Source organism: Puma concolor, chromosome D1 (genome assembly GCF_028749965.1).
Source record: "Puma concolor isolate L17-30 chromosome D1, mPumCon1.1.hap2, whole genome shotgun sequence".
NCBI classification, from domain to species: domain Eukaryota; kingdom Metazoa; phylum Chordata; class Mammalia; order Carnivora; family Felidae; genus Puma; species Puma concolor.
Window position 1 is genome coordinate 93,458,534 of NC_141676.1, and position 21,434 is coordinate 93,479,967.

Sequence of the window (21,434 nt, forward strand, 5' to 3'; positions counted from 1 at the left end):
GCTGGAGCTGACCCCTGTTGGACTCGGCCTATGCCCGCCCAGGCCCGCGAGGCACTGCCCAGGAGGGCCTGAGCGCAGTGGTCCAGGACCCTGGGTAAGGCCCCCGCAGGGAGAGTCGGCTTCCCTGGATTTCTCATCAGCCCCGCCGGCTTCTCTCCCACAGAGTCTGTGCCGATGGCCGTCATCATCGGGGTGGCCGTAGGAGCCGGCGTGGCCTTCCTCGTCCTTATGGCAACCATCGTGGCCTTCTGCTGTGCGCGCTCCCAGAGAAGTACGGGAGGGACCCCCGGGATCTCAGGGAGGGGGACAGAGAAAAAGGCCAGGCTTAGACTGCCCCGGAGAGCAAGTAAGCAGGAGTGCAACGAGCAGGGGGCCCTAATGGTGCTGTGAGCTGCTGGGGCAGGGATGGGGTCTTTGTTTGCACCTCTGTACGTGCAGTGCTGTGTGTATCGTCTGGCACATAGTGGGCTCTCAGCTGATGTGGAACTGGACCGAACTGGAACTCTGACAAGGCAGTCAGCCAGCACTTTGGCTGGAACGCGTGCGGCTGCATAGGAGGCAGAGAAATCTGGGAGGGCGGGGAGGGGGAGAGGTGGTTTGATCTTTGCCCCCTCCGACTTCTGCTAGTCTAACCAGAAAGGCAGGTCACCTACACATGGGGTTGGGGGGGGCGGGTGCAGAGAAGCATTCAAGGAATCCCTTTGTGAAGACTTTTAAAGGTCTGTAGCCACTAGCAATAAAATTCTGGCACGGGTGCACTCTTGAAGAATCACGTGTGCCTGGAGTTTCACCCCGGCCGTAGCTCTGACGTTTCGTGCGACAGACACACGCGTGGAAGCGTCCGACGGGATGGCTGAGTGGAGGAAAACAGTGGAGACATGGTCTTCTAACCCTACCTTTTTCCACCATGTGAGCTTGGGCAAGCCACCATTACTCTAGGCCTCAGTTTCCTCATGTCTAACAGCAAGGGATGACATGGTGTGACATTTGTGGCCCCCCGGGCTCTAACGTTCTATGATTCTAAGGCACAAAATGAATAATCAGAGTAAGCCTGATTACCGCTCGGCAGCTCTCATGTACTAGAAGAAAGCTGGATGTCCCCCACGAGGTTTCCTCCGCTGCAAATTCCGCAGCCTTGGCCCTCTTGACTTCCCCCAGTGAGGTGGTCCTAGAAGCTCCCTCACCCCCTTCTCAGTGGAAATTACAGGGGAGAATGTTTTAGCAAGAATTTTCTGACAGAGCTCTCCAGAGGATTAATGGGCCGCCCCCTCTAGAAGGCGTTAACACCTCCACTGTGAAAACACTGACACAGGAACTGGACCACCCCATGTGGTCCATGTGATGTTTCCGCTTTGGGCAAGGGGGGTTGGCCCCAGGACCTTGAGGTCCTTTCTACCAGTAAGATTTGTGACTCTCTACGTGGAGAGATCAGAGCCTGGTAGAGTAGGCCAGAGAAGACTTCTAGAAGAAGGTGAGAATTGAGAGGGATAAAAAGCACCTAGCTCTGTAAAGCAAATGGATGTGGATGGCGTCTGAAGCCAGGACAACAGTAGCAAGAGGCCGAAATGCATGCAGTAGGGCCAACAGAGGAAGAGAGCTGAGGCCCCAACAGCCCACAGCACGTCCACACGGGTGTTCTACTTGGGGGGGGGGGCGGTGCGGGGAGCCTGAAGCCACTGAGTTCAGGGACTGAAGGGTAAGCCCTGGGGGTGGCGGGGGCGGCAGGGGCTCGACATCTCAGGCCCTAACACCTGAGGATGAGGACTGAACCTGTCATCTGTCCTTGCCTATTTTACATCCAGATCTCAAAGGGGTTGTGTCGGCCAAGAATGACATCCGAGTGGAGATTGTCCACAAAGAGCCTGCGTCTGGTCGGGAGGCTGAGGAACACCCTACCATCAAGCAGCTGATGGTGAGAACGCCATCTTATCCCCACCCCACCCCGATCTCGATGCCCTGAAGGTCCTGGTTCCAGAGGCTTCTTGGTCGCCTGGATGCTCTCCAGAAGTAGAGCATCAGTCAAGATGTGCCCTCCCCCCCCCCATAATAGGTCAGACACCTACTCTCAGCCAACAATGAGTTGTCGTCCGTCTATTACATTGCACTCGGTGTTCTGGGAGACTCGAAGATGTAGTCCCAGCTTTCAAAGAACTTGACTATTCGGTAGAGAGACAAGACATATGCATAAATTGCCATAACGTTGTTGTCGCATAATACATAATTCTTTTTTTAAATTTTTTAAATGTTTTTATTTATTTTTGAGACAGAGAGAGACAGAGCATGAGCAGGGGAGGGGCAGAGAGAGTGGGAGACACAGAATCCGAAGCTGACTCCAGGCTCTGAGCTGTTAGTACAGAGTCCGACACGGGGCTCAAACTCACGGACCGTGAGATCATGACCTGAGCCGAAATCAGACACTCAACCAACTGAGCCACCCAGGCACAGTATAGAATACATATGTATTCTATACATAATTCTATACACACATGAATATTATAGATATTTGGTACATGCCCTGCCCTTCCCCCACCCCTTCCCCCCAAAAAGTCTGCAAGAAACATAGGTTCCTCTTCGGAAACTAGACTGCTTACCAGAAGCAAACTCATAACTTTTCCAGCAAACCTAAGCCTGCCCCTCCTCTTCCTGATTCCCGTTGATAGACGGTAATCCACCCAGTTATACGAGCAGGAATCTGGAAAGCCATGCTAGAAAACTCTAGTGCATACTATGTCATGGTTAAAATACCTTGGAGTAGCAGCAGCAGGCAAGGGCGTGGAAAGCATGGACTTCTCTGTGCCTCAGTCTCCTCATCTGTGAAGTGGGGATGAAAGTCATAGAGCACAGGGAGGTGGTGACAGCTGAATGGGTAAACGCAGAAAGGGCTTGGAGCCCGAGGAACACAGTTAAGTGCTCAAGAAACGTGAGCCACCGTGTGTGGCTCTGAAATCACCCCTTCCCTTACCTGTCTCCACTAGACGGTGAGCGAGCTGCCTGTTCGTCCCTGTGTCTCAGAGCCTCACAGTTCCTGGTAGATGCTCACCGACATTATTGAATCGAACAGACATTTTCCTCATTGGTCTTTTTCTTTCTAATTCTCATTCTCAGGTCCTTTCAACTGCACCTCAAAAAACTGTCTCAAATATGTGCCCTTGCCTCTGTCCCACCATCACTTCCCTACTAGGGCCTCATCGTGGCTCCCTGGACTACAAAATGGCTTAGTGGTCTCACCACCTTATTTATTTATTTTTTTTACCACCTGATTCAGCCCACCCTCCAGAGTCCACCAAAAAGGGTCCTTCTAGAATGCAAATCGGATCCTGTTACTAGCCTGCTTAAAATCCTTCGGCGGCTCCCCGTGTCGACTAGATAAAGTCCGACCACCAAGCATGTCAGCAGGCCCTTCCTTCATCAAGAGGTGGCTGCTGGCCTTTCCAGCCCCATCTTCCTACGAAACGCACCCAGCCCTCCAGACATTCCAAAACGTTGCAGTTCCTGGCCTTTGAGTCTTTTTTTACCTTGGAGGCTTTCCACAGGCGCTTCCCTCTGCCTGTTGGTTTTGTCTGTTGAGTTTCACACTCTCCTATGAAAATCAGCTCAAATGTCACCTCCTCCCTAATTGTCTGTCCTTGCCCTCCCCCTGCAGGAAGAGCCACGCACTTCCTGCTCTCCCCCCAACACTTTGCCTGCTCCTCTTTTATAGTGCATCGTTCTGCTTACGTGTCAGCCCCCCAGTTTTCTCGGAGTTCTACCAAGGGCACGTTCCCAAGTCTTTGCATGTCTCTTTCCCCCAGGCCTAACACAGTGCCTGACGCCTGACGTCACAAGAGTGGAAACCAGAGCCTAGATCCGGGAAGGGATGGGGGTCTCCGTAGATGGGTTTCATCAAGGCTGGTGTGGAAGGACCCTGGCCTGTCCTCCATCCCAAACAGGGCCTTAAATTCCCTTCACTTGTGGTTGCCTCAGACTGTCTCTAAAAGAGTGCGGGTTGCTCTGCAGTCGCTTAAGAGGGTGTGTGTGGTTGGGTGGGGTGGAGGGGGAGGGACCTGCTGAGGGCTTTGTCCCTAAGCCTCCCATTGGGGAGACCTTAGTTCCCTGACTCCCTCTACCCGCAGGCCCCTGTATGGCTCTTCTAAGCCTGATGGGGGGGCAGGCTTAGAAGTTGAATCTGGGAGGAAAGAACTCTAATCCAGGCAGAACCAGAGCATTGGCTGGAATGAAACAGTATGGAAGCCCTCTGGTTGATTTATGAGGCTCCAGAAAGAGACCAAGAAAGTGAGTCACAAGGAACAAGAAACGTCCCAGCTCAGAGAGTGGGTGGGAGCCTGTCCTAGATCATGTCACGTGCAGAAGGGACGCCGGGGAGGCATCTGTGTGCCACAAAATAAGCATCACTGTGGTTATTCAGATTCATGTACCCACTGTGTGCCAAGCATGCTTCATTCTCCACCTTCAGTCTGTTATTTTAATTTTCAGTCATTTAGAGCTATGCCATTTCATTCATCCATCCAACAGAAACAGGACATTTGTGACGGCCCTACCATATACTGGGCACTGCGCTAGGCATGACAAATCAAGATGATTGCCTATGATTCCGTTCCAAAACCATTCTGGTCAATGACCACGATATACAAGGCGCTGTACCGGGCGTGCTGGGGACCCAAAGAGAAGCAGGAAGTGATCCTTGCCCCTAGGTTCTTTGGCCTCTGCTAAGAAGAAAACCCTTAGGACATTCAAGTCATTGCTATGAATAACAGGTGTGGCCCCTGTTGCCAGCATCTCACAGGTAGTTATGCATTGTGATTCTTTCCAAAAACCTTCATTAAGCCTTCAGTGCCCAGCAGTCGAGGTCCTATAATTATCTACAAATCCAGCTCCCTGATGTGTACACCTATATCTTCATGCACCTCAATCTGCGTACGCCTGGCCCACAATTCAGTACATGCTCCATGGATTGAATGGAATCATCCAAGTGAGATGCTGTATCTAGCCCAAGGGAAGAAAGTGTGGTCTTAGCAAACTTCCCCTCCCCCACTCGGCCCCCACCCCTACCTCTACCCCTCCTGTCTGTCTCTCTCTGTCTCTCAAGACGGGGCTTCGGGAACAATGACAACATCTGGAGTCTCCTCCTGCCTCCTTTACCTGCCTTCCATGGGCCAGGCAGCCAGAGGAGGTGGGGAGGGGGAGGCAGAGATGACCAGCCTCTTTTGCGTTCATTTCTCTATCTTTTCCTTGGGGGAAGCAAACGTTTAGCCCACCTCCAATCCACTGAGCGGCCGTTTCTGGGTTGTAGATGGACCGGGGTGAATTCCAACAAGACTCAGTACTGAAGCAGCTGGAGGTCCTCAAAGAGGAGGAGAAGGAGTTTCAGAACCTGAAGGTAAGAATAGTGGCAGGTTAGAAGTCCCAGCTGTGGAAGCCGGTCTTCGGAGCTCCTCCGATGCCCAAGCCTCAGATCCAGACAAACAATGACAGGAAACCGAGAGAGGCCAGAGGTCACCGTGGGGACAGGTGCCTAAGCCAAGACACTCATCTGCCGAAGGAGGCAAGAGAGTTAACGCTGGGGTCCCACTGTTCTCTCCTACAGCTTCCTCACAAACAAAAAATTTTAAACTAAGTATCCATGCTCTGGACAAAAACAAGAGACAGAGTCTGGTTCTCAAATGGCTTTGCACTGCCCTGACATAGTGACACATAGCCAGGGGAGAGAGCCACGGGTTGCATCCCTTTGGGGTCTAGCCTCCCTGTTGGCCCCTGAACACCTTCCAGCCCCCTCCCCTCGGGCACCAGGCTGCTCCTTCCAGCAACACCCCCCCCCCGCCATGTCCCCAGCTGTCCCCTTCCTCCTGAGTCTCCTTCAGCCCTTCCTGTGTAAAAGAGGACTGGCTCAGCCCAGAAAGCCCCCCTCACGGTCACTGCCCACCCAGTGACGCCGCTCTCGCTCTGGCCCCCTCCCAGGACCCCACCAACGGCTACTACAGCGTCAACACCTTCAAAGAGCACCACTCGACGCCCACCATCTCGCTAAGCAGCTGCCAGCCGGACCTGCGTCCCGCAGGCAAGCAGCGAGTGCCCACAGGCATGTCCTTCACCAACATCTACAGCACCCTGAGCGGCCAGGGCCGCCTGTACGACTACGGGCAGAGGTTCGTGCTGGGCATGGGCAGCTCGTCCATCGAGCTCTGCGAGCGGGAGTTCCAGAGAGGCTCTCTCAGCGACAGCAGCTCCTTCCTGGACACGCAGTGTGACAGCAGCGTCAGCAGCAGCGGCAAGCAGGACGGCTACGTGCAGTTCGACAAGGCCAGCAAGGCCTCCGCCTCCTCCTCCCACCACTCCCAGTCCTCCTCCCAAAACTCTGACCCCAGCCGACCCCTGCAGCGGAGGATGCAGACTCACGTCTGAGGATCCCAGACCCGGAGGCCGGGAAGGGCGGGGGAAGGGGCCGCGCCACCTGCTGGCTCCCCAGAGACTGCGGGGCGGGGGCTGCGCAGAGGACCCCAGAGGCGGCGGCCTCCAGGACAGCCCCCCGCCCCCAGCGCCTCTGCCGCCACCCTCCTCCGAAGCCCTGATCAAGCACAAACTCGGGTCCCCAGCTGCAGCGTGCCAGGGGCGGGGGGGGGGGGGGGGGGGGGGGGGGGGGGGGGGGGAGGGGGCGGTTACATGGTCAGAGGAGTGCATTACGAGTGCGCTGTGCTCCTTACCGGACACTCTGGTCCCCACCCCTTTCCCGGAGGCCCCTCCCACAGGCTCTAGAGGCAGCTATAACTTTGCTTTAATGAAACTGCCGTCTGCTCTCCGGCCTCCCCTTGAGCTCTATATTGCTGCCCCACAGCCCTACCCCTGTGCCTGTGTTCCTCCACAACCCTGGGGAGAAAGGGGGGTGAAGCGCTTCCCAGCACTCAGCTGCCCAGAGACCCCAGTGCCCCCAGCTGCTCAGAACCCAGACCCTGGATGCTGAGAAGTCAGAAAATGGCCCTGGAGCATCTCTCCCACCGCACTGGCCGCGGGCCCACCCCCAATTTGTTCGGTGTTTCGTGTCCATACTCTTGCAGTTCTGTCCTTGGACTTGAGGCCTCTGAACTCTGAGGTGGGACTGGGCCAGTCAGAGACTGGTGTCCTGGGAGGGCGAGGGAGGGGCAAGAGGGAACATGGGAACACTTGGGGAAACTCTCGGGACATGCCCCTTGCCAGGCTGTGCAATTCAGAGCCTCCCCACCCACCCCTGCTTCGTGTACTGCCCTACAGCACAATCAGAGTTAATATAAGCAGTGTGAGAGCTTCTCTGGCCAGGGTTCTTCAAATAGTCATTGGAGAGAGTGTTTCCTGGGCCTTGAGGGGACCAGAGGTCAAGTCTTTAAAATGGTAAGACTCCCCTTCTCAGCTGATGAATCTCCAGGGGCCTGGATCCACACAAGGAACAATGGTCCTGTCTTTAGTAAGACTCCACGGGCAAGAGAGAGTGTATCTACCCATCACCCCACCTACTCACCACCTGAAAAGAAATGTTAGGGCCCTTACTCCAACAAATCCATTCTGTCCTTTTGTTCCTGCAGAGCCACAGGAAGAAGCCCAGAGCTCAGGGTATGCTCTGGGAACGCACGCTTCTTTGCCCTTCTTTGATTCGGTTTTCCCAGATAATGAAAGCAGGTGATGGCTCTGGTTGCACTGGCAATAACACCTACAGCAGGCTCCTCTCCTTGTGGTCGGGTTCAAGCCAGAGGGCGTGCAGACACAGGACCCCTACCATGTTCAGCTCAGAGGCAACGTGGCCATACTGGGCTTTGAAGGGGTCATTCTAGGCCTGTCTCTCAGCAATATTCTGCAAGGGAGCTGCTTCCGTTAGGGGTTCGGGGCAGGAGGCCCTCTTCAAAGAGTCTATGTCACCAAACACTCTGCGATTCCAATACTGTAAGAATGGCCTTGTTTGAATGGAAGGCTGGAGATTGCGATGGCAGACCAGGTCAGGTGGAGAGGTACGGGCAAGTTAGAGTGCTGGTTCAGGAGCAGGATCCAAATGGAACTTTGGAAAACCCAGTGTCCCTACAGGGGGAGGTTCCTCTTAGGTTAGACCCTCTTTCTCCAACCTTCCCCGGTAATCCTTACCCATCATGAGAACCTTCATCTCAAAAGTCTGTGCTTCCTTCCATGCACTGATTCCTTGGATGGCCCCAACCACAGGTTCTCTATATGACTCTCATAGCACCTCCATCCAGAGGAGTGTTCTGCTTCTTCCATATTTCCTATTGCTTCAAAATTCTCCAGTTCCCTAGATAAGTTCTTTTGCAGCCCCCAAGCCCAAGAGGGTGGAAACTGAGAAGAAATGTCGGTGTACATCCCAGTCCCCATCCTGCTCCTAGTACCATTCTGGCCGCACACAGAGGCCAGGATGTTGGCCCCCGCGTGTTCGAGGTTAACCTTGACAAGCCTTCTCCTTTCCCGGACATGTTTTGCCCCTGCCAACAAGAAACAAAGATCTAAAACCAGATGCAAATGTCATGGTATATAAAAAGAAGATGACTCAAGATTAGTTTGTTAATCCTTCCAGCCTTCCTCAACCTGGGTGGCAAATCTACCTGCTAAACCGCACCACACCCACCCTGCCCCTGACCCCTTGCCCCTGTCACACACCCAATCCACAGTTCTCAGAATAAGGTGGAGATACCCATTCTGTCCTGGAACCCCAGGTTAGGACAATAACCGGAAGAAAAAGTGAGAAACCTATTCTCCCATAGAACAGGAAGAGCTCTCTCCCTCTTGATCATCAGGTACTCCAGGGTAAGAACATGGACAATCATTGGCAGACAAACAGGGAGCACAGGGGCTGCGTGGTCAAGACTCAGCCATGCAGGGCCCAACCCCACAAGCTCTCTCCAGTGCACAAGTACAGCAAAGAATTGCTGAAGGGCTAGGAGGTCACAAGTCAGGCCTTGGTGAAAGAGAAGAACACAGAAGCCTGGAGCTTCTGGAAAGCTGGGGCCTTGAGAAGGAGCCGAGGCTGCACTCCGTACACCCCTCCGTTGTCCCCAGCCCCCTTTACTTCCTGCTGAAGAGTGAGGCTGCAAGAAACTGGTAAAGGGAGGGCTTAAAAAAAAAAAGTTTTCAGGCAGAGGGAAGCCCTGAACTCTCCTGTAGGGGATTTCAAATGAACCGAAATGAGTGCTTTACATTTGTAATCATACTTAACCCTGAGAATTCTACACAGGATCATCATTTTACAGACGGGAGAATGAGGCTTCAAGAAGCCAAAAGATTTGCCCAAGGTCACAGGGCTAACAAGCGGCAAAGGTGACATTTAGACACACGTGATTTCCACTACAAAATGTTTCCATCCGAAGCGCAAACTCAAGGCCACTGTCATCCCAGAATATGATGAAAATGGCCGACGCTAAAGGCCACCTGCTCATTCCTGCTGTGGGAAGGCTAAGCAAGGACGGACCACAGCTCCGTTAGGAAGGTGGGGGGGGGGGGGGGGGGAGGGGGACCGGCATCCTCCACCTCAAGTCCCCAGGCAACCTGGAAAGACCTCAACTCCTGGGAAACAAAGCTATGCTGTGTATCCAGTCACCCCCACCCCCACCCCACCCCACCCCTACCAAGGCCAGTATCCAGTTTTCTGATAGCTTTAAAATTCATTATTGGCTCCGAGTCCCTGGATGGGAGCCCGGTTTCTAATTCTCAGGCTCGCTATCAGTCTGGAAAGCCCGGGGTCATTTCCAGTACTTCTTCAACTTTCATGGAACAGGAAGCACCCTCACGTGGTGAGCTAGAATACCACAGCAAATCCGTTTCTGATGACGCTGATTGTAGCAAGTGCTCTTAAGTAATAGGCCTCGAAGCTGCCTTTGCGCTTCCGGAGTGGAGAGGACCCAGGGAAAAGAAAACAAACATGATGCAGTGCTTGGGAAGCTTCTCAGACCTGGAGAAAAGGAGCCAACAGGAATTCATTCCGTCTCTCACTGCCTGCACTGGAGGCGTACAGGCGACGCAGGGCGTTTGCTATTATGGAATCAGAGTAGAAATCACAAGGTACACACCCCAAGTTCCGTTAGCTCTGCCCAGGTATCGTATGTGCAGTTTAGGAGGGCACCAGACAAAAAGACCAAGGGGAGTCCTGCCATTGGTTTATGCTTTAGGAAGCTTCTCCACACGATAAACTTTATTAAAATTGAAGTATACGTATTGAAATAGAAACTGTATTTCCGCATAGATTTTTATTTAAAAGACCGCTTGGTGTGCCTATTTAAAGAAACATTTTAGACGTAGCCCAATGGCATCTCAGCTAAATCTTACATCTTACTTCCCTTTTACAAAAGTCTGTGAAAAGCCTCTTATCGAAGTTGTTTTTAGGAGATGTAACTGTACACCAGCCATTTGCAGCTTTAGCCTCAAACTTAGAAGCAGTCTTCGAGAATCACTGAGAAAGAGCTCTCACTCTGATGGTTACTTCTCCTTAACAGTAAGGCTCCAATCGTCTTTTCCCCAACCCCCCATGTCTCATTCTTCCTAACTAGGTCATAAACTGGGGGAAATGAGAAAATTTCAAGCGAGTCTTCTTTCTAAAAATAAAGATTTGTTTCCCTGGATGCATACATTTTTGTCATAAGGAGAGGAGGATCATCCCTTCTCTCTCTAACTGCTATTCCTCCTGGGTCCATCTCCCCGCTCCTCTCTAATGGCGAAGTCTTTGACATACACGAAAAGCTTTCATTATTACAGGCCCTGTAGGTTGTTAGGGTCTTGGGGTTTTTTGTGTTTTTTTGTGTTTTGTTTTTTTTTTTTTTTTAGCTCCTACCCGGCCCTCGTCTTTAAATGGCCTTTTGTGAATATACACCATTCACAAGCTACATGGTTGAATTGTGGTCTACATCCCTGTGCCACTCCATGTTCCCAGAGCTCCTCTCTGGAACAATCTACTCGGCCCACCCCCAGGTCTGGGACATCCTCAACCCCGGAGCTTCCCGATCAGGGAGCCCGAGCTATGCAAAGGAATCTCCTTCCACTGCTTTTTTTTTTTTTTTTTTTTTAATTTAAATCCAAGTTAGTTAACGTATGGTGTAATAATGATTTCAGGAATAGAATTTAGTGATTCCTCACTTACATATAACACCCAGTGCTCATCCCAGCAAGTGTCCTCCTTAATGCCCCTTGCCCATCTAGCCTATGCCCCTACCCACCTCCCTTCCAGCAACCCTCATTTTGTTCTCTGTATTTAAGAATCTCTTATGGCTTGTCTCCCTCTCTGTTTTTATATTAGTTTTGCTTCCCTTCCCTTATGTGCATCTGTTTTGTATCTTAAATTCCACATATGACTGAAGTCATATGATATTTGTCTTTCTCTGACTGACTTATTTCACTTAGCATAATACACTTTAGTTCCATCCACGCTGTTGCAAATGGCAAGATTTCATTCTTTTTGACTGCCGAGTAATATTCCTGTGTGTGTGTGTGTGTGTGTGTGTGTGTGTGTGTGTGTGTGTATACACCACATCTTCTTTATCCATTCATCCATCGATGGCCATTTGGGCTCTTTCCATACTTTGGCTATTGTGGATAGTGCTGCTAAAAACATTGAGGTGTATGTGCCCCTTTGATATAGCATTCCTGTATCCTTTGGATAAATACCCAGTAGTGCAACTGCTGGGTCATAGGGCAGTTCTATTTTTAATTTTTGGAGGAACCTCCATACTGTTTTCCAGAGTGGCTGCACCAGCTTGCATTCCCACCAGCAGTGCAAAAGGGATCCTCTTTCTCTGCATCCTTGCCAACATCCGTTCTTGTCTGAGTTGTTAATTTTAGCCATTCTGACAGGTGTGAGGTGGTTCTGACTTGTACTTCTCTGAGGATAAGCGATGTTGAGTGTCTTTTCATGTGTCGGTTAGCTATCTGGATGTCTTCTTTGGAGAAGTGTCTATTCATATCTTTTGCCCATTTCTTCACTGGATTATTTGGTTTTTGGGTGTTGATTTTGATACATTCTTTATAAATTTTAGATACCCTTTTTCTGATATGTCATTTGCAAATATCTTCTCCCATTCCATTGGTTGCCTTTTAGTTTTGCTGATTGTTTCCTTCACTGTGCAACAGATTTTATCTTAATGAGGTCCCAATAGTTCATTTTTGCTTTTGTTTCCCTTGCCTCCAGAGACATGTCAAGTAAGAACTTTCTGTAACCGAGGTCAAACAGGTTGTTGCCTGTTTTCCTGTCTAGGATTTTGATGGCTTCCTGCCTTACGTTTAGGTCTTTCATCCATTTTGAGTTTATTTTTGTGTCTGGTGTAAGAAAGTGGTCCAGGTTCATTCTTCTGCATGTCGTGTCCAGTTTTCCCAACACCACTTGCTGAAGAGACTGTCGTTTTTTTCCATTGGATACTCTTTCCTGTTTTATCAAAAATTAGTTGGCCATATGTTTGTGGGTCCATTTCTGGGTTCTTTGTCCTGTTCCATTGATCTGTGTGTCTGTTTTTGTGTCAGGACCATACTGTCTTGATGATTACAGCTTTGTAATACAGTTTGAAATCCAGGATTGTGATGCCTCCAGCTTTGGTTTTCTTTTTCAGGATTGCTTTGGCTATTCAGGGTCTTTTCTGGTTCCACACAAATTTTAGGATTGTTTGTTCTAGCTCTGTGAAGAGTGCTAGTGTTATTTTGATAGGGATTGCATTGAATATGTAGATTGCTTTGGGTTGTATCGGCATTTTAACAATATTTGTTCTTTCATCCCGTGAGCATGGAATGTTTTTCATTTTGTGTGTGTGTGTGTTCTTCAACTTCTTTCAGAATTTTTCTACAGTTTTCAGTGTATAGATTTTTCCTCTTTGGTTAGGTTTATTCTAGGTATTTTATGGGTTTTGGTGCAATTGTAAATGAGATCAGTTCCTTGATTTCTCTTTCTGCTGCTTCATTATTAGTGTGTAGAAATGCAACCAATTTCAATACATTGATTTTATATGCTGCAACTTAGCTGAATTCATGGATCAGTTCTAGCAGTTTTTTGGTGGAATCTTTTGGGTTTTCCATATTGAGTATCATGTCATCTGCGAAGAGTGGAAGTTCGACTTCCTCCTTGCCTTTTATTCCTTTGTGTTGTCTGACTGCTGAGGCTAGGACTTCCATCACTATGTTGAATAACAGTGGCGAGAGTGGATGTTTCCACTGCTTCTTAACCCTTGTAAGTATCTTGGAACGCTATGAGACCATTCAGTTAATGCTCCCTTATAACTGTCCTCCGTGCAGTGACTCTAAAGTATTAATGTTCAAAGACAAGGGAAATGAAGTCTCAGGAAACAGGTGTTCTTTGGGAGAATTTGGGTCTTAATTAACTGGGGCTTCTCTGAAATCTCTTCCCAATTATGCAAGGGGAAAAGTGCTACTCGGGATAGGAGCTAAATATGGGGATTCATCCCCTTGAAGGTCACCCTCGATTAGGCAAAGACATTGTCAGGGGGATTAAATTAAAAGAAACGACTTTCACCCCTTTGGTAAGGAAATTAAAAGGCCCTGCTGCCCAATGAGTAGGCAGGATATTGATGACACTAATTGACTTGCACTTGAGAGAAATACTGAATTGGAGAAGGGATTTTTGGATGAAAACCTCCTCTCTGACTTTTAATTTAAAAGTTTCTCTAGCTCTCCTGCCAAGCAGGGTCTCCATCAGTGGGACATAAATCCACAGAGAAAAGAGAACTGAACTGGAGAGAATCTCCCTACCAGACTCTAATTTCTACTCTTGTGAGGTTTTTTTTTTTCCCCCAGGAGAGAAACACATTTTTAAGCAAGAGAAGATACTCCTTAAGTGTTAAAGTTGGTGATGTATGTAAACAGTGTTTTAGGAAGCCTCAGAATAATAGATGGTTCTGGAATAGCTTAGTTCAGTAATTCCAACTTCTATCCCCTGGGGTGATTTCAACATCTGAGCCTTCTATCATTGCGTCCATCCAGCTCCACCCTCCCAGTCCTGAGAGAAAGCCATGCCTCTCTTGAGGGGTGGGTGGGCTTTAAATTGTTGGTCTTCCTTGGGACCCTGAAATCAACCCCCAAAAGTTCATTTTCCCCCTAAAACTTCTGTCAGATCCTCTGTGCTAACCCTCCTAGACAGGACGGTGGTCTGTCCCACCTGCTCCCAGCTCTCTGTAATCACTTTACACAAAGTGATTACACCAAATCTGACACCTAATGAGACTCGAGGGTCACTGCTCGGGCACAGGATCCCCAAAATCTCTCACAGGAGAGGTAAACTCACCGAGAAGGAACTGGACAGGAAAACAGGCTATCACTACAGACACTCACACGTCCGTCCCTCCTTAAACCTTTAAGTTGGAAAGTTTTCCCGGATCCGCATCTGGCACAGAACCATGGGGATACTCAAAACTAACAAATCGTTTTCTGAAGCTATCATTAAGCCATCAAAAAGGTCAGAGGGTCTAGAGGAGAGCGTCCCAACTCTGACACTGCCCTTCTCAACCTGAGTTTAGGAACCTCCTGTCGTATGCCGCATGCCATCAAAATGGATCCTGTCGCCCAAGAAACCACACTCTCCAAAAACCCGGAAGGCAACTGACTTCAGCTTGAAAACCACTACCAGAGAACACTTTGAACTCACTGTTCATTGTGTGATTAGGCCAAGCCTGCAGTTGAGTCATTTTCACCAATGTCTTACTTTCTCCTACTTAGCTTGTGGGTGATTTGAAGACAAAGGCTTTTCTGTTAACCGGCCATGTTACTCAGTACCTGGGCAAATATTTGGCCCTCCAGATGTGTGTACCTCACCTGTTTCATAGGCTTTCTGGTATTTTTCACCATGCAAGGCAGCTTTCCAACCTAATATTTATATCATACTTTACAGTCTACACAATGTTTTCCCAACCATATTCCCATTAGGTCCTTAGAACCTCATTGTGAGATAGGCATGCATTTTTACAGATGGAGGGACAGAGGGGTGCTTGGCTCATTACATGACCCAGCAGGGAGAACCCACGATCCAACCACCGCCCCGTATTTTGTGTGTGCTACACCTTGCTGCCTCGAAGCCAGAACTGTTTCCAAGCTCAATTTTTTCATAAGCTAGACAGCCTCTGGGGTAAAACAACTGGATGTACTTATGTCCTCGGAAAGTGTAAATAAAAACCCGAACTGTCCAAAATGAAGGCAACGCCATGTGATGTGAATATAGAGTATCATTTAAATGGGTCCCTGAGCTACGTAAAAGGCCTAAACTCTGTCTGGCCCACTTAGGTGGTCGAGCTGGGCGTCCCTTCGCTTCTCCAGGCCTCGGTTTCCCCCTCTGTGGAGGAGGGCTGGTCCTAGAGTCTACACTGGATGAAGATCTCTTCCGCTCCCTTGCTGTCCAAGCCTGTTTCACCCCGGCCTCTGCGGTGAACTCAACGTAGGTCACGCAAAGGAGGCCCAGCGGGAGGCAGAGGAGCCCTGGTCTGCCCTGCCTGAGCAAACCGGGACAGAAGGGCGCGGACCCCGTAGCCCGCCCCGTCATCCCTCTGCAGCCCGGCAGCCGTAGCCAGGGGCCTGAGCGGGTTGCCAGGGAGGCGCCGGCCAAGGACGAGGCGGGGCGCTGGGGTCTGCGGCGCCCCGAGAGGCCTCGGGGCGGACTGCGGGAGGTCCCCTCTCCGCCTCGGCCACCCCCACCCGGTTCCCACAGCCGCCAAGGCCAGCCCGGAGCCCGCGCCCACGACGCATGCGCGCCCCAGCCTCGGCCACCGGCGCTGGGGGCGGGGCAGGCCGAGCGCAGTTGCCGCGGCGCCCGAACACCCGCCCGCGGGAGAAAGGCGCGCGTGTCTAATTAACACAGCTCAAGGACACCAGGGATTAGGATGGGCTGTGCGCGCAGACCTTAGAGTTGAAAGAGGCCATGAGATCATCCTGAAGTCTAGACTGCTGGAGCAGTGGTTCTGGGTGCTTGTTAAAATTCCAGATTCCTGGGCCTCATCCCCAGCGGCCTGGATGCGATCCAAGAATCCATTCTTTACATCACCCTCCAGATAATTCTGGCATAAGTGGTCATTGGCTGGGCCCACCCTCTCATTTCAATGAGTATACGAGTCGGATCATAGACATAGAAATGATTGGCCCAGGGGCGTCTGGGTGGCTCGGTTAAGAGTCCTACTTAATTCAGGGCATGATCTCCCGGCTCCTGGGTTCAAGCCCTGCATCGGGCTCTGTGGTGACAGCTCAGAGCCTGGAGCCTGCTTCGGATTCTGTGTCTCCCTCTATCTGCCCCTCTCCCGCTCCCACTCTGTCTCTCTCATGTGCAAATATAAATACACGTTTAAAAAATGAAAAAAAGAAACGATTGGCCCAAGATCGTACAGAATGAAGTGGCAGAGCCTGGTGTCCCAAATTTGTGGACTTGCACTCAAGTGCTTTCCCCTCCGGTTCCATCCTTCCCCTCCTGCCTCATGTTCAGGGCATGTTTAATAAGTACCAGGCAGGCTGGAAGGCCGTTCATTTCCATTGGTTGAGCTAAGTGAAGAATGACAGTCCCTTTCTCAGAACACCAAAGAATCCCGTCCAGCGACTCCACATCAAAGCTCCACTCCTGGCTCTGACCTTGGGCCAGTACTGACTCACTCTGCGTTGGGGTTGGGGCATCCTGGAGAGAGCTAAGCCCACCAGAGGGAACGGTGACCAATTTGGGTGTATATGCTCCCTCCCCGTACACACCCCTTGTCAGTATGTCAGTGTGAAAGACTCTGCATATGGCATTAGAGGCATAACCCAACAAGAATGTAAAATGCTCCCGTGTCTTTATGCACGTGTGTGGAGTTGCGGGGGAGGCGGGGGCAGGGTCTGACCCATCTAAGTGTGCTGGATTCTGGCTCAAGTTTAGGCGTGTTCAGTAACAGGCAGTGGCCCCAGTCCAGGACAGCTGGATCATATGTGCTGACAGCCACTTTCAATGGCCCTGGATGGGGAAATGGACACTCCCTTGCATACCCTCACGAGAAGCCGAGAAGCCGCTGGGGAAGCATCAGGGATAAGCAGAGATAAGATCCCTGCACAGGTTCGCACCCCTGCTGGAGTCAGCCGGTTGTCCCCCGTCTCCTCCCAGGTCAAAGCCTGGGAGACAAAGCCTGCCCCTGTAGAGAGGGGAGGGGGCTTGCGGCTGCAGATGCTGGGACCTATTTGCTTTCAGAATTCCCCTCTCCCCTGGAGGGAGAGCAGCTAGCCAAGCAATTACACCAGGCGATTCCATTGCCAGTGACGGTCCTCAGGACCGTTCCGTGGCAAGAGGTTGGGTGTTTTCAAGGCTACTCTGACACTCAGTCCAGGAGTATGTCATCTGCCTCTGCTTCTCCCAAATCTCTGCCCCTCTTTATCTGTCCTGACCCAGCCTCGCTGTCTCAAAACCTCAAAGCTGCAACTCTTTCCGAGAAAGCCAGGAACACAGCTGTGAGTCCCATTCCCTGTGGGGGGAGTTCCAGCTCTCCCTCCTGGCTCCAGATGTAAAGGAACAGCTGTGGGGGTGGCAAGATGCCTAGCTGGCAGCTAAGTGGGGCCTGGGAAGATGGAGAACAAAGCAGGGAGATACAGGCAAATGGCAGGGCTCTCGTAATTCTAGAGACTCGGGGAAAACAGCATTTTGTCCCCTGGCCCGGCAACTGGCTGGATGGGCCTTGCCAAATCCCTCAGACGTTGCCTGAGTCCTGCCCATCCCCATCCTGGCAGCCTGGGCCACTGGCAAGACCTTCTCTAAACTCCATTTTATGATTCCCACTTAATCTGAGAAAGGAAACTTGGCTTCCTTTGTCTGGCTCCACCCCTGCCCTCAGACGCACACCTCCCAGCATGAGGTTCTAGAAGCGTAAGTCTGGAGAGGGAAAGACAGGGAGTGGGGGGAGGGTTCTGCCACTCCCATCTGGCATCCTCCCACCCCCTCCTACCTCTGGAACGTTAAACCAGGATGCAAGATGCCAGGCTGGCTGTCCAGAGACGGGCTGCTCTGGGCCCCACCTGCTCGCCTGGCTGCACCAGGATGACAACGTATGACTTGGCACCGAGCGCCAAACCCAGTAACCATTTCCGGAAGGACCATGGCCTACGCTGGGTCCCACGGGGTCCCAGAGCCACTGCCGGTCTTTAGCAACCCTGTCTACTGCTGGGACAGGGGGCCCCCTGCCGTGATCCACTGCCCCATCCATGCTCTCCCCAACTTGAAGGACACAGGGTATCACAACTCCTTCCGTTTTAGGAAAAATAGTTTAATGATAGGTTTCAAACCTCTTTTCTAGACGAGGTCCCATTCTCCGTGGAACCCCCATACCAGTGCTCTTCCCATGCCTGCTGGGAGGTAGCAGCCCCTCTCTGGAGGGCACCCACCCACTCCGGACATCCCTGCCCTCCTGGGAGGCCTGCTCTGGGTCTAGGCTTTGGTGGGCCCAGCACTTTCGTGTTTTTTATAAAAAGCGGGCAGAACACTGTACTATGCCCTCTCTTCCAGATGCCATGGGACCAGCCCATGGCACATTCCTACCTTTTAATTAAATAGCCCATTAAATAACCTCCCGGTGCTGGTGGAGAAGGGATGCCACAGCCAACAGACCCCATGCCTCGAACGGCCTCCCACCACCCCAGGGCCTCCACCCTGAAGGGATTGGGCCTCCACAAGAGCAGCCCGGGGCACGGCCTCATCTCAGACCTGGCCAGTACCAGGACCCCTCTCCACACGGGGGACGGTGAGTCCAGGCAGGTCCTGCTGGTGCCAGGCACCCCCACAGCCAGGGATGGGGCCGCTCAGGTGGCAGAGCAGGCAGACTGTTGGGTAGAACTCCTGCCCAAGTCAGAAGAAGGTGAGGTTCTTGACTGCTCCAATCTCCAGCATCCGCTTGATGGCCAGGGCCTCTTGGGAGACGTTGTGGCCTGACCCCTGTGGAGACAGCCAAGGAAGCAAACTGAAGGACTCCCAGGGACCTCCCTGGCCCAAGAAGGTGCCTCTGGTGCTCCCCACGGCCCTGCACTTCCGGGACCTCCCTTCCCCGTGCTGGCTCCCACAGGGAAGACAGGACCCGCGTGGCCAGACACAGAGGACTCCGGCCAGGAGTCCAGGGGTCTCGGTTCCAGTTCTGACCCTCTGAGTTCCTCACCACGAGCCACCTCTGGGCCCCTGGCACCACTCTCACTCACCCAGTGTCCCCAGCCCCGCCCCACCCAGCTCGGAAGCAGGGGCCACTTACCGCCATGGATTTGAGCGTGATCTGTTCGTAGTAGTGAATGGTCTGCTTCCTGTTGTGGGCGTCTGGGTAGCCAAAGCCAGCGATGTGCACCAGGTCGCAGAGGTGGAGTGCCAGGGTGATGGCCAGCAGGCCTGTGGTGGGCTTCTGAGGGACAAGGGGGTGGGGAAATATTAGAGGGAGCCCTTCTCCCTTCCCCGCCTTCTAGGCCAGCGCTCTGCAACAGACTCTGTCATCCCCGCGGTGTTCTTCATGTCCCGTCTACACAGCAGTCACCAGCCTCGTGCGGCTACTGGGCATAGGGGCGGGGCTCATGCAGCGGCAGTAGAGCTGGATCTCTTCCTTTATATAATTTTACACTTAATTAATTTAACTTTTTAAATTTAAATAGCCACAAGTGGCTCATGGCTACCAGACTGGACAGTATAACCCAACGCGTCGCAGGGAGGTTTGGGCCTTTCAGGCATGATGATGGCACTCAGGATGATAATGATGATGACAATAATAATAATAATAATAACATCTAATACCTTTTGAGCACTTACTGTGTGCCAGACACTATGTTAAGCATCTTACCCGATATACTATATTATTGCGTCCAATCCTCACAAAAACACTTTGAGGTAGACCTTATGATGGGCCCCGTTTTACCAATGGGGAAACTGAGGCTTACAACTGTTAAAAAAAACTTGCTCAAGGAGTGGAAAGGCTCTGCTCTCCGCCTTGGAAAACCTCATCTCTTTCAGAAAACCCGGGCTCTCTCACTCACGGGCCGTGGGCCTCGTGATGAGGGTGGGGTGGGCTCTCCCCTTCCGTGAAGTGGGGAGAGCACCCTCTGGGCTGCTATGGGGACCTACCTTCTCCATCCCTAATTCATCCATGGGGAGGGGCAACCTGATACCCTAGGCTCGCAAATCCTGCCTTCCTCAGCTCCGGCAACCTGCCTTGCTGACCACTTGAGCTGCCCGCTCCCATTTAGGAACCACTCCCTAGACCTTGTCAGGCCTCCCACTGCCAGGTTTTTCCTGGTGTCCCTGCCGAGCTCTCCTGTTGATTCAGCTGTCCCTTCCTGCCTGGGCCTTCTGTTCCACCCCTGCTGCGTCAACCGCCACTGCGTTATCTTATCCAGTTCGCACCTTTGCCCAACCCCATCTCCATGGCCTTCGAGCCAGCTCTGTCTAGACACGGGCTCCTGAAACTTGCCAGACTCTCCCCTCCCCGCCGAACCCCCTCTATTGGTTAAGCACGTTGCCGTCCAGCCAGCTGTCTAAGCCGGAAACCTAGAATTGTTATAAATCTCTCAACTTCACTGAGAAATAAATGGTGTCGCAGGAGATCCCTAAGATAACCCCCAATGACCCCTGAGTGCCTACAAATCTGAGATATATTACATTATACTACTCCAGAGGTGCCATCGGCCGTAAGATAGAGAGATAATCCTGGTGGGTTTGACCTAATCACCTGAGCTTTTTGCCTCTGGGTCTAGAGGGGGGCCATGGAGGAAGTCAGGGGTGTGAAGCACAAGAAGGACTTATCATGTCATTGTTGGCTGGAAGGCGGACAGGGGCTGTATCGTAAGAAACACGCATAATCTCTTAAGACCCGAGGGTGTCAAGGCTGAGAACCGGCAAAGGAAACGAGACCTCAGTCCTGAAACCACAAGGAACTGAATTCCTCTGACAAGAAGAGTCTCGGGGGTGCCTGGGTGGCTCAGTCGGTTAAGCCTCCAACTCTTTTTTTTAATTTTTTTTTTTTCAACATTTATTTATTTTTTGGGACAGAGAGAGACAGAGCATGAACAGGGGAGGGGCAGAGAGAGAGGGAGACACAGAATCGGAAACAGGCTCCAGGCTCCGAGCCATCAGCCCAGAGCCCGACACGGGGCTCGAACTCACGGACCGCGAGATCGTGACCTGGCTGAAGTCGGACGCTTAACCGACTGTGCCACCCAGGCGCCCCAAGCCTCCAACTCTTGATTCCAGCTCAGGTCATGATCCCACGGTTCACAAGTTCAAGCCCCGCGTCTGCTCTGCGCTGACAGCTCGGAGCCTGCTTGGAATTCTGTCTCCCTCTCTCCCTGCCCCTCCTCCACTCGCTCTCTCTCACTTTCAAAATGAATAAGTAAACATTAAAAAATATTTGTAAACAAAAAGGATCTTGGAAGCGCATTCTCCCCCCTCAGCCTCCAGGTAAGAACTCAGTCCAGCTGCCAAGTGGATTTCAGCCTTGGACACCCTGCGCAGAGAAGCCAGCCGT

At 51.7% G+C, this 21,434-nt stretch overlaps 2 protein-coding genes across 12 annotated transcripts in view; one reads left to right on the top strand and one right to left on the bottom strand.

The window, feature by feature from the left end:
• KIRREL3 (kirre like nephrin family adhesion molecule 3) overlaps positions 1-6,600 on the top strand; it is a 554,399-nt gene extending 547,799 nt beyond the window's left edge. For 3 of the 5 annotated variants that reach the window (XM_086678697.1, XM_086678698.1, XM_086678699.1), the window contains 4 exons: positions 164-346; positions 1,803-1,912; positions 5,291-5,377; positions 5,956-6,600. In XM_086678697.1, coding sequence (XP_086534823.1) covers positions 164-346; positions 1,803-1,912; positions 5,291-5,377; positions 5,956-6,399 — 824 coding nt within the window. In that variant the 3' untranslated portion in view covers positions 6,400-6,600. The remainder of the gene's footprint in view (positions 1-163; positions 347-1,802; positions 1,913-5,290; positions 5,378-5,955) is intronic. The other 2 variants (XM_086678700.1, XM_086678701.1) reach the window with 1 other exon arrangement.
• An 11,588-nt stretch (positions 6,601-18,188) lies between these two features.
• The window catches only part of ST3GAL4 (ST3 beta-galactoside alpha-2,3-sialyltransferase 4), a 32,653-nt gene continuing 29,407 nt past the window's right edge, over positions 18,189-21,434 (bottom strand). For all 7 annotated transcript variants that reach the window (XM_086678729.1, XM_086678723.1, XM_086678730.1 and 4 more), the window contains 2 exons: positions 19,182-19,325; positions 18,189-18,874 (listed from right to left, as the gene is read on the bottom strand). In XM_086678729.1, coding sequence (XP_086534855.1) covers positions 18,788-18,874; positions 19,182-19,325 — 231 coding nt within the window. In that variant the 3' untranslated portion in view covers positions 18,189-18,787. The remainder of the gene's footprint in view (positions 18,875-19,181; positions 19,326-21,434) is intronic.